The following is a 16793-nucleotide window of genomic DNA, read 5'->3' as shown; positions in this document are numbered from 1 at the left end:
AAGTATTTTTTTAAAAAAAGCAAAATCATTTTCAGAAAATTAGTATATAAGGCTATTATAGACATCCTTACTATGTATAGTATTTGATCCAAAATATTTCACACTCTAAGGAAATGTTAGAAAAAGTAATTGAAATATAGAAAGGTATAGCTAGGAAAATAGTCCTGTTAGAGCAAAGTTATCCAGCTAAATGGTCAAGCTAAGAAGACATAATTGAGATTTACTTTGGCTCTGATCCTACAAACACACACGAGTAAAGTTAAGCATGTCTGTAAGTGTTTGCATGACTGTGTTTTAGTTCAAGTTCTGTGAATTCCTACGGGATTCCTGAATTTGGGGAGTGAGTGGATCAACTGTCCTAAATTTGAGGGCCTGATCCTTCAACATGCTGAGCTCCCTCAACTCCCATTGGCTTGCGTGATACCCTTTTTATAGGGTCCTGTACATGCTGAATTACTTTTACTAGCTTGGCTTACTATATGTGTGAAAGAAAAGTATTAAGAATGTAATTAGATTTGCATTAAAGGAAGCACTTGAAAGAAATGACAGCCCATTTATCAAAGCTAATAACTGCTTTTAGAAATTTTAATTATAGACATACATTTGAACCGCACACACAAAGCCAGTTCAAATGTATATCTATAATTAAAGTGTGTGTGTGTGTGTGTGTGTAAGTAATATATATATGTATGTATGTTTTGGGGGTTTTGTATCTGTAGGCTGCATCCAATGCAGATATGCTGAGTGAGAAGTTATTGGATGATCTTTTGGAAGATACAGCTCAGGAACTCTGGAATATGGAGCAACACAAGAAGATGCAAGCTGAGGCTGTAGCCATGCATGACAGTCCTAGTCTGGAAACAATGCTGCAAAGAATGGAAGAAATTGAAGTAAGCATGTGTCTAAGTGTTAGTTGTTTGCAACATTGTCACCTTGTGTATCTGTCCATACCTTACAACCTGAGCCGGTACATTGGTTTTTTTTAAGCAAGGTCTTACTGGGCCAGAACTTGGACGGAAGGCCTTGAAGGCGTGTCTACATGTAGCAGAAAGTAGAACCGTTGATTCTATATGTGACACTTTCCCTCTGAGTCAGTACTGGACCAGTGATCATGGAATAAGAGTAAGGATAGTCCAGTGATTAAGGGGCTAACTTTGGAGTTGGAAGACATGAGTTTCCTGCGTCATCACACTTCCTATGTTTCTGTGCCTCAGTTCCTTATCTGTACAGTGAGGATAATAATTCAGTAATTGTGAGGTCTCAGATACAACGGATACAGGCGCTATCTAACTACATAAGAGAGAGAAAGTCCAAGAATGGTGCTAATGGTGCCCCCTGAGGTGTCTCCTTCAGAATGAGATGACTTATTGAAGTCAATGGAACAACTCTTCTGAGTAACTGCTCACCAGTGAGAGTAAGGGTTTACAAGATGTTCCATAGTGTGTAAGCTAAACTGCTGTATCTCCAACTTATGGTCCATTTCACATAGCAAAGAAAGTAGAAATGAGCCTGGAACCAGAAGCTACTCAAAGCAATTGAAGAAGAATATCTGTAAATATAGCTACATTAAAAATACAGCTATATTACAAGTAAAGGTAAGGGGATTTATAGTCTGGGCATAGGCCCTGATCCTGCAAACACTTATGCACTTGGTAAAATTTAGTGCAGTGAGTAGCCCCATTGATTTCAGTGGGACTATTCATTGTATTAAATGGTTGTAGGATCTGAGCCATAGGATGTACAATCTGCAATCAATCTGCCATACTGGCCGTGTGCTTTTTGAGACTTACAGTGCTGTACTTCAATCATGATATTTTCATAAAGATTATTTTTTCTGTCTCTGTTATATTTAGGAATGGTAGTGGGGGTGGAAGATTTATATCATGATCAAAATGAGTCATTGTTTGCTTCTCCATCAAGCTATCACCAGCACGGTTGAACTGATTAAATATCTGTTGGTTGATTTAATTTTGTAAATTTTTAAGAGATACCAAGATGCAGTTCGCAGGAGATTTAATCAGATTGTCTATGCTGATTCAGAGTTCTGGGCACAGGAAGAGAAAAGTGGTAAGTGTTGGCTTTTTTTTTCTTTTCTTTTTTTAATACAATTTCTTCTTGCTGCAGTCTCTATCTTGAGATGTTAACATCTCCTAAACAAAATTAGTAGATTAGATTTGATAATATTAATCAAATAGCACCCATTTGGACTTAAGTATGTTACAAACACTATATCAAAAGGAATGTTTACAAACTGTTGCTTTAAAAATTAATATCTAAAAGCAGGAGAGGCTTACTGAGAAGCTTGCAAGTTAAAGTACCAGTCCTACAATTCGATTGATTTGAATAGATCTGATTTAAGTCACTGAAGCAGCATTTGGATGCAAGAGTCTGCCTGTATGATCCAGTTGCAGGACTAGGGCTTGAGTCTTAACAGGGGATATTTGATGTTGATTTAAGTGAAGTCTGGTTTCTTCTTTCTTCCAGTTATTCTTTGACAAAATGTAATTGATCTTCTTTTTTTTTTCTTAATAGCACCGATATTCTTTCCCTTTCTTCTTCTGAGTGTGGGTGAAACTTGCAATTTGCCATGCACAAAATCTTAGGAAATGGGTTCCTCCAGTCCTTCCCCAACTCAGCAATAGCAACCACCACCTATGAGCTACAATAGCATGTGTTTTGTCTCAGGTCCTGGCCCTAACACTCTCTTCATTCCAGCCTAATTTGAATGAGAACAGAGCCCATCTCTCCAGTGTGTAAAAGGTGTGGAGATCCCCATTATGTGATGGTTTCTCCAAGCACTCTTTCCCAACCCCTCCTACACCATGTACTATTGTGCTAACATGGCACGGAAGATAGGAATTTACCCTGTTATAGCACAGGGATCGGCAACCTTTGGCATGTGGCCCGGGCCAGTTTGTTTACCTGCCGCATCTGCATTGGCCTGGAGTGGTGAACCGCGGCCGGTGGGAGCTGCAATTGGCTGAACCTGCTGACATGGCAGGTAAACAAACTGGCGCGGCCCTGGCGGGCCGCATGCCAAAGGTTGCCCATCCCTGTTATAGCCCATATCAGTTAAGCTAGGTGGGCGGGGACGAGGTGGCAGCGTGGGGATCAAGATAAGTCTGGTTAGCACTGCTCCATTATGGAGTCGTGATAATGACTTCATAACTGAGGTACTCTTTCCATTCTAAACCTTGGTTTTGACCTCCTTGTAATTTACCAGAAATTCAGTCGGCCTAAAACGTCTCATATTCAGTCCCAAACCAGAGAGAATGTTGTATTTAAATGTTGGTTCTCAACATTTTTGTATGTTCTGTGACCTCATCCCTTCTTTGTAAATGTCAGCCTTGCAGTTTTTCCATTGGATCTCTCCAAAAATAAGATATAGTGGATTTACTGACCACCTTCAACTTTATTTCTCTCTGTCTTTGCTGACTTGTGCTTGCTTATTTCTAATTATTTTCACTTCTTTTCTATTGATCCATGTGTAACTGAGTCTACCTCCCTTTTCTGAAGCTTAATTGGTGGATTTTCTTTTATTCTTTTGGCCTCCTTTTTCATACACCATTGCCAGAAAGGACAAGGAAAAAATGAAAATAACATAGATTCAAGTAAACACACAAGGTTTTTTTAAAAAGAATTAAAAACACAAACCTGGATAAATCACTTTTTCCTCTCTTCTTTCCCCTTTGCTAATCTGTTTCAGAATTCTCAATGATTCACACATTTCAAGGTCAGAAAGGGACCATTATGATCATCTAGTCTCATCTCATGCATAACACAGGCCAAAGAACCTCACCCAATAATTTCTCTCCCATGACTTCTGTGTGAGCTATAGCACTTCACATCGAAAGAGATCCAGTCTTGATTTAAAGACTTCAAGTGATGGAGAATGAGTTGTCGGCACTCTTTTATCAAGTGATGTTTTCTGTGATCCTCCAAGAAGGCAACCTGTCAAATGTTCAAGTTCACATTTCAGCTCAGACGTTCTTAGTCATACTCCAGAAGGATCTAGTTTGCCTTCTCAAAGCATGCTTAACTTCTGAATGCGCCAACACTTGACTTTATTGTTTCAGTAGTTTCAAACATTGGGGAGAAAGAATGAGGATCCTGACCCAGGCCATATATTATGCAACATGCTCTTTGAGTGGATAAACTTTATCTTGAACTTCTCTGAAGCCACCCACTTTGTGAACAAATACAGTTCCTGGCTCTGATTTGGATTAGTTAAAGCCAGTTGGATTCTGACAGGGAAAGGAGTCCACTTCTGAGAGGGCTACACACAAACTAGAGTTGTTTAGAGTGATTTATAGAATAACAGTTCTGTTAGATCCATGTGTAACACCTCTTCCTCTTCAGACTGAGCAATTACTAGAGCTACTTCATTAAACCTCTTTTGACACCTCTCGAAGATCCATCTGTTGCCACTGTGATTGAGAAATCAATTTCAAAGCCTGTAAATCCCCCTGCGCTTTAGAGAACAAAGCCAAAACTGGAGTGAGAGAGAATCCAGTTCCCTCTATATAACCTAGCAATAATCCTTCTCACTCCACTCCAGCATATAAAAGATTATTTCTAGTAGTAGAAAAGTTCAGAGTTCACAGGCTGAGACATTATCTGTAAAACACAGCAAAACACTCTCACTTGATTTATCTAATGAGTTTTCCCTAGGAAAGAACAAATGAATATTTATTATCATATTGGCTCTTTTCTTCCCTCTTTATTTTATTTTAAATTAAGCAATTTAAATGGCGCAGATTCCATAGATCTGTCAGGTATATGTCATGTCCATGCCTCAGTGAACAAGACGATGCATTGGTTGCCAGTGTAGGTTTTCTGTCCACGCAAAGAACACTGTTAAATTTAATCATTAAATGTACAGGTTTTTTGCCCCATTTCTTTTTTCACGTAAATCAAATGATGGAAAAGTTATAAAAACAATGGAGTTAGATTTGTTTAGGAAAAAGGCGAATTTTCAGTTCTTGTCCATAGATCTGTGGTTAGACCCTGAACTCCCTGAATTGCTACGTTTTCTTTACATCAGAGTATTCTGCCCAATGTGCGGCTATCATGAGTTCTTAATCTTGCTTTTAAAAAATATCACCTCGAAGATTTTAATTCAAATTCACAAATATTTTCCTCCTTACTTTTCAGTAATAGAGAGTAAAGAAAAATAATATAATTGCCCAGGCTGATATTGTACAGTAGAACCTCAGAGTTGTGAAAACCTTGGGAATGGATATTGTTTGTAATTCTAAACAAAACGTTATGGTTGTTCTTTCAAAAGTTTACAACTGAGCATTTACTTAATACAGCCTTGAAACTTTACTATGCAGAAGAAAAATGCTGCCTTCATTTATTTTTTTCAGTAGTTTAACACAGCACTGTGCTGTATTTGCTCTTTTTTTTGCTCTGCTGCCTGATTGTGTACTTCCAGTTCCAAATGAGGTGTATAGTTGACTGGTCAGTTCGTAACTCTGAGGTTTTACTGTATCTCTTCAAATCAGAAGAGCTTTTTAACTGGATGAAGAGAGAACCTGAGGGATGTTAGCAGGAAGCTGTTTGCTAAAGAAAGTCAGCTTTCCAGACAACCTCTCCTACTATTTCCCACACACCTTGATCCTGTTGTAGCCCCACTTGCCTCAGCCAAGTGGCAATAGGAAGGAATTTGGTCTGTGATTTCTCTCCCCGCTTTAGTCTCAATATAGGGCCAGGTCTTCAGCTGATGTAAATCTGTGGAGCTATGCCAATTTACACCAGCTAAGCACCTGACCATATAGAGGTTGATCGTGCACCAGTGAAAACAATGGGAGATTTGCCCTTGAATTTTCTGGGGAGGAGGCTCGGGCCCATACTGACTTCATGGGAGCAATGCCATTTTACACCAGGTGAGGATCTGGGCTCAGTTGTTTTAGTTTTATTTCCCTTTTCCTTTTACTGACAATCTCAATAGATTGGTTGCCATAGTAATGTAATGTTTCCTATCACCTCTTTAGAAATACTCAATGAGTTGTACTAAAAGTGACATATTCTAAAGTGCTCACGTTTGAAACATTTGGTTCTTTTGAAAGTACCCCCTTAAATTTGTAGCTTAGAGGCTCATCACTGGTAACATTTTTCTTCATTTCTCCAAAGGACTTAACTTTGGAAGGGAGCTATGCTTAGAGTGGGGACTTCTCTATATTGTTGGATTTTGGCTCCCAAAGAAACACATTTTAATGTTGTTTTCTTCCTTCTAGAAAGAGAGAGTGCATCAACAGAGAAAAGGCCTGTGTCTCCTCACCCACTCCAAATAACCAAATTGATAGGACACAAAGAGTCACAAGTGGATATTGTATTCGAAAGACCTTTCAGTGGAAAGTGAGTAGAGAATTTGGTCATGAACTAAAATGCTCATGTGCTTTTACTGTGGATATATAATATGTTTTCCATTAAGAGTAAATGCCCGAGTGAGTATTATTTAAAGAGGCTTTGTGGCTTTAGGTCATGTGGAAAAGGACATTAAAACCAAGAAGTTCTGGTTTATTGACTGTTTTGTGCTTCCAGTGCTATTGAAGAAGATGGGGAGGTGGAAGAGAAATTGGAGACTGGAAATGACATTTGGCAGCCCTTGACTCGCAGTATATCTCAGCAGAAGGAGCACTGCATTTTTCTCTCTGTTCCAAAACGCATGCTCCAGGACATCCTTGATTATAACAATAGATATGAGCAGCACCTGAAACTTATTTCTCATGAGGCAGTAGGGCACTTCAATCCATGGCACATTGCTGAGAGGTACGCGAACTATTGTTGTGTTTGATTTTGTGAAGTAAATGTGTCCATTCCAGACCTGTCTGTCTGTTCTTTCTTAGAAACACATGGGAGAAATGGATGGTTTAAATTCCTAATTGAAAGCCAGAAAGCTTAAGACAGTAGCTACTGGGTTGTTTCTCAATGATCCTTGATGCTTGTGGACCTTTTAAAGTGTTCACAGAAAACTAAAGGGAGTGATAGCAGAATATCTTGGAAGAGCAATTATTTTTCATGTCTTTCTATAGCAGGGGCGGGCAAACTTTTTTTGGCCTGAGGACCACATTGGGTTTCGGAAATTATACGGAGGGCCAGTTAGGGGAGTCTGTGCCTCCAGCCCGCCCCTGTTCTCTGACGGCCCTCCACTGCCCCATCCAACCCCCCCTCTTTCCTGACTACCCCCCCTCCCCCCGTTCCCCGCCCTCTGTCCACCCCGACCCCATCCATACCCCTGCCCTCTATCCAACCCCCGCTGCTCCCTGCCCTCTTACCACGCTGGCTGGCGGCGCTACGGTTGCACCGGTGTGTAGTAAATTGCTCTCCGTAACTGCTACCAGTAGCACATTCCTTCACAGAGCAGTTTAATACACTGCACTGGCAGCATGGTGCGCTGAGGCTACAGGGGAGGGGGAACAGCGGGGGAGGAGCTGGGGACTAGTCTCCCGGGCCAGGAGCTCAGGGGCCAGGTGGGAGGGCCGTAGTTTGCCCATCTCTGTTCTATAGCATACAGTGGTACCACAGAGCCAGCTCTGTCATCTGTGTGAAATCTAATTTGGTTTAGACTATCAACAGGAGTCTAAGTCAGAGGGGTGTGGAATTCTCAGTTTCCACTCCACATCGTTTTGTGAAAATCTGCTCTTATTGCTGTAGAAAACTGTATGTGGAAGTTTACACCTTCTGCTTTCCTTATCCACTTCTGTCTTTATGCAAGTTTCAGTGGTAAGGCTGGAGAACCTGCTCTGGATAGCCTTGATCCATTCAACTGAGACTATTTAACAACATGATTGTCTTTTGCCATTTGATTAAAAAGAAAACATTGCCCGGCTAACTGTAAAAGAACAGCCAGGCCAATAATGGGTGGAAGGAATGAACAAGCTTTTTATAAATTTTATTAATAAAAAGTCAATCAAGGTATTCAAAGTAGCAGAGAACACATTGGCAACCTTTAATTTTCATAAAGCAGGGGCTGGATGTTGCTGTTTTTGGAATAACAACAGAAATACTTTAAAATGGCAGCTGGTCTTGTTGTAAATTTCACTGAACAGGAGATTTGAAAAAGGAAATATTTCTCAGAGTACAGAGCGAGGTATATAAATAGTGTATGGCATAGCTGGGTCACCACTTAGTCCTCTGCAATGCAAACAAGAGAGGTAAAGTAATAAATGTCTATTTGCTGCTCATTCCTTAGCAAAGAAAAAATGTTTGTTTATTTTTTCCCAGTCTGCTAAACGAGGAGGGAGGTGAGGCTGAAAGATTACAATATAAATAAAAAATAGCCATCTCACCAGCAAAGTTTGAATAAGCATTTTTGGTTTGCTAAGTAACAGGTGCAGCAAGTAAACAATGTTATCTGTTATCATTTCCCAAGCGTGGCTCAATGAATGTCCAGCAAAAGGTTCTGCCATTTCTCCCCAGAATTTATTTTCAGTATTTGAATAGCATCATTCAGAAATTAACTACCAAGAAGTCTTGGTGTTGTGGTTAGGGTACTACTCCAGCAAAGCGCGTAAACATGGGATTAACTTTCTAAGCATGTGTGTAGTCTCTATGGCCCTGATCCTACAGACACTTAAGCAAATGCTTCATATTATCTCTACTAGTCCCATTGAAATCAATGGGCTTACTGTAGTAAAATTAAGCATCAACACCGGTGTCTGCCGGATCAGTGCCTTTGATTTTAATAGGACCACTCACGTGCTTAAAGTTCAGATATGCTTCTGTGCTTTGCTGGAGTGGGGCCTATGTGAGCAAGAGCTGAATGACCTTGGACTGGTCACTATAACCCAAGGAAGGTTAGAATAGACCACTAAAACATCCCTGGGCATGTTTCAGCACTATCCATATAAACTCCAATACAGTGTTCATAATTGGCATTGGTGTGAACCTCAGCAGCTCAAACACTGGCCCCCCTTCATGATTGCCAAAAGGACAAAATGGAAATGAGCCCTTCCTTCTTGCAGCTGAATTGCAGCTCTTCTTATGTATGATATGATACATATGATTTGAAATCAAACTAAAAATGTAATCCAATTCACAGCACTGTTTGGTGAATGTTTTACCATCAGAGGGCCCTATAAAACTTGTCAACCATTACATGTATCAGTAAACATTTAGAAGAAACCGCCTTGCTCTGTATTAGAGACACAGGAAAGTTAATTTTCCTGGTATTGTTGCAGCAAGCATAAGACTCTGAGAAGGAGAAATTTTTAACAGGCCAGCAAAGACCTCAACTTCTCAAATGCTGAAACACTATGAAGTCTCCTGTTGCCCTGAGTTAAAACCTCTGATCCCACTGCTTCCCTGTAAACATCCTTGCTTTCAGAAGGGCCTAATCCAATGACCATTAAAATCAGTGGGAGTCTTTCCATTGACTTCAATGGGTTTTGCATTGGGTCCCGAATACGTTAAATCTTTCTGTACAAAGCAGAATTTATAGATTCATAGATACTAAGGTCAGAAGGGACCATTATGATCATCTAGTCCGACCTTCTGCACAACGCAGGCCACAGAATCTCACCCACCCACTCCTGCGAAAAACCTTTCACCTATGACTGAGCTATTGAAGTCCTCAAATCGTGGTTTAAAGACTTCAAGAGGCAGAGAATCCTCCAGCAAGTGACCTGTGCCCCATGCTACAGAGGAAGGCGAAAAACCTCCAGGGTCTCTTCCAATCTGCCCTGGAGGAAAATTCCTTCCTGACCCCAAATATGACGATCAGCTAAACCCTGAGCATATGGGCAAGATGCACCAGCCAGATACTACAGAAAATTCTTTCTTGGGTAACTCAGATCCCACCCCATCTAACATCCCATCACAGGCCATTAGGCCTATTTAGCATGAATATTTAAAGATCAATTAATTACCAAAACCATGTTATCCCATCATACCATCTCCTCCATAAACTTATCGAGTTAAATCTTAAAGCCAGATAGATCTTTTGCCCCCACTGCTTCCCTTGGAAGGCTATTCCAAAACTTCACTCCTCTGATGGTTAGAAACCTTCGTCTAATTTCAAGTCTAAACTTCCCAATGACCAGTTTATATCCATTTGTTCTTGTGTCCACATTGGTACTCAGCTTAAATAATTCCTCTCCCTCTCCGGTATTTATCCCTCTGATATATTTATAGAGAGCAATCATATCTCCCCTAAACCTTCTTTTAGTTAGGCTAAACAAGCCAAGCTCCTTGAGTCTCCTTTCATAAGACAAGTTTTCCATTCCTCGGATCATCCTAGTAGCCCTTCTCTGTATCTGTTCCAGTTTGAATTCATCCTTCTTAAACATGGGAGACCAGAATTGCACACAGTATTCCAGGTGAGGTCTCACCAGTGTCTTGTATAATGGTACTAAAACCTCCTTATCTCTACTGGAAATACCTCTCCTGATGCATCCCAAGACCACATTAGCTTTTTTCACAGCCATGCCACATTGGCAGCTCATAGTCATCCTATGATCAACCAATATTCCAAGGTCCTTCTCCTCCTCCGTTACTTCTAATTGATGCGTCCCCAGCTTATAACTAAAATTCTTGTTATTAATCCCTAAATGCATGACCTTACGCTTCTCACTATTAAATTTCATCCTATTACTATTACTCCAGTTTACAAGGTCATCCAGATCCTCCTGTATGATGTCCCGGTCCTTCTCTAAATTGGCAATACCTCCCAGCTTTGTATCATCTGCAAACTTTATTAGCACGCTCCCACTTTTTGTGCCGAGGTCAGTGATAAAAAGATTAAATAAGATTGGTCCCAAAACTGATCCTTGAGGAACTCCACTGGTAACCTCCCTCCAGCCTGACAGTTCACCTTTCAGTAGGACCCGTTGTAGTCCCCCTTTAACCAATTCCTTATCCACCTTTCAATTTTCATATTGATCCCCATTTTTTCCAATTTAACTAATATAATTCCCCATGTGGCATGGTATCAAACATCTTACTGAAATCTAGGTAAATTAGATCTTTTAGACTGCATTTCCTTTGTCTAAAAAATCTGTTACTTTCTCAAAGAAGGAGATCAGGTTGGTTTGGCACGATCTACCTTTTGTAAAACCAGGTTGTATTTTGTTCCATTTCCCATTGACTTGAATGTCCTTTTACTTTCTCCTTCAAAATTTTTTCCAAGACTCTGCATGCTACAGATGTCAAACTAACAGGCCCATAGTTACCCAGATCACTTTTTTTCCCTTTCTTAAAAATAGGAACTATGTTAGCAATTCTCCAATCATACAGTACAACCCCTGACTTTACAGATTCATTAAAAATTCTTGCTAAGGGACTTGCAATTTCGGGTGCCAATTCCTTTAATATTCTTGGATGAAGATTATCTGGGCCCCCCGATTTAGTCCCATTAAGCTGTTTGAGTTTTGCTTCTACCTCAGATATGGTAATATCTACCTCCATATCCTCATTCCCATTTGTCATGCTACCATTATCCCTAAGATCCTCTTTAGCCTTATTAAAGACTGAGGCAAAGTATTTGTTTAGATATTGAGCCATGCCTAGATTATCCTTGACCTCCACTCCATCCTCAGTGTTTAGCGGTCCCACTTCTTCTTTCTTTGTTTTCTTCTTATTTATATGGCTATAGAACCTTTTACTATTTGTTTTAATTCCCTTTGCAAGGTCCAACTCTACTTGACTTTTAGCCTGTCTCATTTTATCCCTACATGTTCTGACCTCAATAAGGTAGCTTTCCTTGCTGATCCTTCCCATCTTCTACTCCCTGTATGCTTTCTGCTTTTTCTTAATTACCTCTCTGAGATGCTTGCTCATCCAGCTTGGTCTACAACTCCTGCCTATGAATTTTTTCCCCTTTCTTGGGATGCAGGCTTCCGATAGCTTCTGTAGCTTTGATTTAAAGTAATCCCAGGCCTCCTCTACCTTTAGATCCATAAATTCTTCAGTCCAATCCACTTCCCTAACTAATTTCCTTAATTTTTGAAAGTCAGCCCTTTTGAAATCAAAAACCCTAGTTGCAGATTTATTTTTGTTAATCCTTCCGTTCAGTTTGAACTGAATTAGCTCATGATCACTTGAACCAAGATTATCCCCTACAACTATTTCTTCTATAAGGTCCTCACTACTCACCAAAACCAAATCTAAAATGGCATCCCCTCTAGTCGGTTCAGCAACTACTTGATGAAGGACTCCATCAGCTAATGCATCTAGGAAAATCTGAGCCCTATTATTATTACTAGCACTCGTCCTCCAGTCTATATCTGGGGAGTTAAAGTCTCACGATCACACAGTTTCCATTAGTATTTACTTTATTAAAAACATTAAAAAGGGCTCTATCCATATCCAAATTAGATCCCAGCAGTCTATAGCACACCCCAAGCACTATCCCAGGGGAGGCTCTAATAGTTTTCTTCCCCAGTGTAATTTTTGCCCAGACGGACTCTGTCTGATCCATTCCATCGCTTCTTATTTCTTTACATTCTACCTCATCATTGATATACAGTGCTACTCCACCACCTTTACCTTTATTTCGGTCTTTCCTAAACAGCACAGACCCTTGAATACCCGTACTCCAGTCATGACTATTAATCCACCCTGTTTCTGTTCTCCCTAGAATATCTGGTTTCACTTCCTGCACCAGTAGCTCTAGTTCCTCCATTTTGTTACCTAGGCTCCGCGCATTGGTGTACAAACATCTTCATTTTTGCTGTTTGGCCTCGCTCGCATTCTGTACCCTATTAGGCACGGACATTCTACAGCCAGTATAACCTATTAGACTGGTGTCCACACTGCCCTTCCTCCTTATATACATTTTCCTACCCATTGCTGTATCCTTTCTTACTTAGTTTTCTTCCCTCTCAATGCTAAAATCCGGCGTGGAGATTACCTGGACATCTCCCCCAAACACCTAGTTTAAAGCTCTCTTAATCAGTTGTGCCAGCCTCCATCCTAGAAGTCGATTTCCTTCGCTACTCAGATGAAGTCCATCCCGAGAGAACTGTCCTCTGTCCATGAATGTCTCCCAGTGGACATACATCCCAAAGCCCTCCTTATAGCACCACTGCCTAAGCTATCTGTTGATAGTCATAATCTTGTCACACCTTTGTTGCCCTTCTCTAGCAACAGGCAGAATCCCACTAAAGATTACCTGAGCCTCGATTTCCTTAAGCGTCTTCCCCAGCCTAGCATAGTCTCCCTTAATACTTTCCAGCGAGAATCTAGCCGTATCATTTGTTCCCACATGAAGGATAATTAGGGGATTCTTTCCTGCTCCCTTTAGGATCCTTTTCAACCTCAGGTCTACATCCCGTATCTTAGCACCTGGAAGACAGCATACCCTTCTATGCTCTGGATCAGCTCTGGTTACAGGCCTGTCTATTCTCAGTAAAGAGTCCCCGATCACAGAGACCTGCCTTTTCCTGGTGACGGTGCTATTCTCCAGTCTATCCCCAGTTCCCTGCAAGTTCTTTCCATTCCTATTCTCCTTTGTAATCCTGTTCAACTCATCCTGTATCCTCCTGGAGCTCATATTTGGTGTAGTCTCCATTGACTCTTCCCCTTTTCCTATAGGACTAGCTGCTCTTTTCTTCCTTGCCCTTCCACCTTCAGTGACTGCCTGCTGAGCCCCTTCTTCATTTTCCAACTCTGCAAACCTGTTCTTGAGCTCTGTTTCTCCTTCACTAGCCTGTTTGCATCTAACATTTTTAAAAAGGAAAAAAATATACCAGTTAACAGAAGGTTGGTCACATTCCCCAATCCTCCGTGGCCACCATATATTCACCACTCTTATCAGAAAGCTGATAGATGCAAAAATTTCAGATGCTCCACAAAACTTAGGCACAAACAGGATGGTTCTGTAGTACAAGAGTTTTCCCCATAGTAAATATATATAATAATGTGAAAAGAAATACAAACATTTCTCTTGAGATCAGAGCTTTGATATAAATGGATGAAATGATTGGTGCATATTTGGGTTTGTTTGTACAAACCCCAGGATTCTATCCTTGGCTTTTAAACTTGCTTTTCTCTCCTTTAGCCTTGCAGAAGAACTGACCGAAGAAGCCTTATGTGATGTGGCAGCAGAACTGCAGGATGTATGTGAGGATTATGCAGAAGCCGTGTTCACTTCTGAGTTCTTGCAGCCCACAGAGTAAACACTTTTAAATCTGTGCCATCAGCTAATGGAATGTCAAATCCCAGCCTACCGAGCATATTGGGTGCTTAGGTTTTCTTCAATATCTTTGTTCTTACTGAACACATGGAAGAAATTGCTCAATGTGTGGATGAAATTCGGAAGGGATTCATCTTGTGGTTTTTAAAAACCATAATACAGATGCTTTCCTTTTCAGATTTCAGTGTAATAAAGGTGCTGAAAAAGTGTTTGACTATAACAGAAGTAAACACTTAACAGTAAAGTTTACATATGTGTGCAGAGCCATTATCAATCCTTCTCTATATCTGTGATTAGTGTTTCACTCTTTTGTGTGTGATTTAGTGGTACGAGCAAAGCACTGGGAGTTGAGAGTTCTGGATTCCATCCCCAGATCTGTTAATGATTTGGGCAAGTCACTTAACCACTCTGTGCCTTACTTTCCTCCTTTGTAATGCTTCTTACTTACCTCACTGGGGTGTTGTGGGGCTTAATCAATAAATTATTGTTCAGAATGCACTTTGAGCTCCTCTGAAAGGTGCGCTGGAATACAAAGTATTATTTCATATGCGTCTGAAACTCAAATTGAAAATGCTGATGCAAAAGAGTAAACGCTGTTTGATTTGCCTTCAGTGTTTCCAGTATCACACAAGAAAGATACTGTTTATTTTGTCTGACCAACTGCATTAACATTCTTCACAGTCTTGTTAGCTGTGTTTTGGACTAGATGCAGTAATCCAGAGGGGTGATCCTTATGTCACAGCATTAAGTGAGTATTTTGAACAATAGCTAGAAGTGGCTTGCTCTATTGTACTATTGCAATCCCCTTATGGCTGTAACATAGTTTTCTGAATGTTTTACAGCACTATGCGTATCTGCATTACGATTTAACAGTCCAGACAAACAAGACTTTTTTTTTTTCTTTTTTAGAAAAAAGTTACTGGCACAGGTTTTCTCCCCCCTTCCCCCCCCCCCCTTTTTTTTTTCAATACTAGCCTAAAACAATACCATTCTTCTAGCACCAGCTCCATTTAAAGACCTAATCCTGCATTCTTTACTCACTTAAAATGCCCATTAAAGTCCATAAGACTTATGGGTGAACAAGGAATGCAGGATTCAGCCCCAAAATTGTGACATCAAACCATCTAGGGCATTCTAACATCTTTCTTACTTTTCAGAGATGTTCTTAGTTTTTTGGGGGTATGGTGTGTATGATATGTACATGAATACTCTAGACTCAGTAGCAGGTTTGGGATGGAATGGGAGACTTGTGAAATGTCATTGATTTTATTGATTTGTGTTGAGACAGTATTGCACAGAATTGTCTTATTGCACAATAAAAATAAATAGAATAACCGACATCCCTGGTTCTTTTATATTGGCCTCATTTGTTAGTTTCAAATAATCAGTGTCCTAGGTTGAGTTTTGCTAATATATGTCCGGAGGACAAACAAGAAAAAATGGTATATGATAAAACTTATGGGCCAAAACATGGGTCCATTCCTTAAATTAGCATTCACATTTCTTTTTATACGTTATTTACTGTGACAAATTCCTTTTGTGCAATAATGTTTAACCCATTATAGCATCATTTTCAGTATATCAAAGTTTTTATTTTCTGTAAGTCAAAACAATTTTTGTAAAAATAAATCAAACAAAAACCCAACCCCCAAATTGTTTTTATTAAAGTTTGTAATTTGTGTTTTCTGATTTGTTTTGATAACATTTATTTATATCAATGTACACTTTATTTGGTGGATTCCGTGTGGTTTTTTAATTTAAAACAAAATACATCAAACTAGTACCTTTTTCAAAATGTATAGAGAGATTTATTTTAAAAAATTCTGGGTTCATTAAAACAGCAATGTATATGTACAACAGTATTTTCAAATATTTGAATTGTTTTCAAATAAACTATATTGATTTTTGAGGATTTTTTTAAATTTAGAATAATTTGGATCTAAATCCCATGTTTATTATAAATAATCAATAAGACCTGTTTGCATTCCCTGCTAAGAAAATGCTCTTCATTTCTGCCATCCTAATCTTTACAGTCAGAAAAAGAGATGCTAATAGAGGGCTGAATCATCCCCTTATGGCCTTATACCACATATAGGAACAGCATTATTACACTACCTCTAGAGCAGCTTGGTCAGGAGATTGTGCCTCCAAGACCAGTCTCCCCTTGTTCCAGAGAAGGAGTCAAGTAGTGCTAGGTCTATATCTGTCGTAACATCTAGGTGCCTTGGGGATGTGGGGCCAAGCCACCTGCACATGGACGCTGCTTCTCCTCTCACACTGCTATCTGTGAGGTGGGTTGCCAGCAGAAGGATTTGAGAGAGTAGCTTGTGCCATCATTATGGCTGGGCCACGATTTGGCCCTTACTAACTTGATGCAGTCTGTCTAAACGTAGCTTCATTTTCTCACTGCACAAATTCCCACTAGGCTTTGTGCCACTAACTGCATCTTTAATTCGATGATGCTTCATTGAGCTCTGATCCTGGATTAAGAGTGCTACCTTCAACCTGGGACCCACACAGGAGTAAGGCCTTGAAAGGTAGCATCCTCCTGCCTTTCCTCATACAAGAACTGAGGGATGTTACTCTCCATATGATTTTTATTAATATAGTACCGTGCGTGCTAAACATGGTATAGACTCGAGGCCTCTGCTGAGAA

General features: G+C 40.0%; 1 protein-coding gene across 5 annotated transcripts in view; it reads left to right on the top strand.

The window, feature by feature from the left end:
• KIAA0753 overlaps window positions 1-15477 on the top strand; it is a 36889-nt gene extending 21412 nt beyond the window's left edge. For all 5 annotated transcript variants that reach the window (XM_084650781.1, XM_084650783.1, XM_084650779.1 and 2 more), the window contains exons 15-19: window positions 720-890; window positions 1986-2067; window positions 6240-6360; window positions 6547-6774; window positions 14003-15477. In XM_084650781.1, coding sequence (XP_084506907.1) covers window positions 720-890; window positions 1986-2067; window positions 6240-6360; window positions 6547-6774; window positions 14003-14120 — 720 coding nt within the window. In that variant the 3' untranslated portion in view covers window positions 14121-15477. The remainder of the gene's footprint in view (window positions 1-719; window positions 891-1985; window positions 2068-6239; window positions 6361-6546; window positions 6775-14002) is intronic.
• Window positions 15478-16793: the final 1316 nt, after the last annotated feature.

This window comes from Lepidochelys olivacea (assembly GCF_965140295.1).
Source record: "Lepidochelys olivacea isolate rLepOli2 genome assembly, chromosome: 17".
Taxonomy (NCBI): domain Eukaryota; kingdom Metazoa; phylum Chordata; order Testudines; family Cheloniidae; genus Lepidochelys; species Lepidochelys olivacea.
The sequence above is the reverse complement of the archived record's forward strand: the minus strand, read 5'-3'. Positions and strand labels throughout refer to the sequence as shown.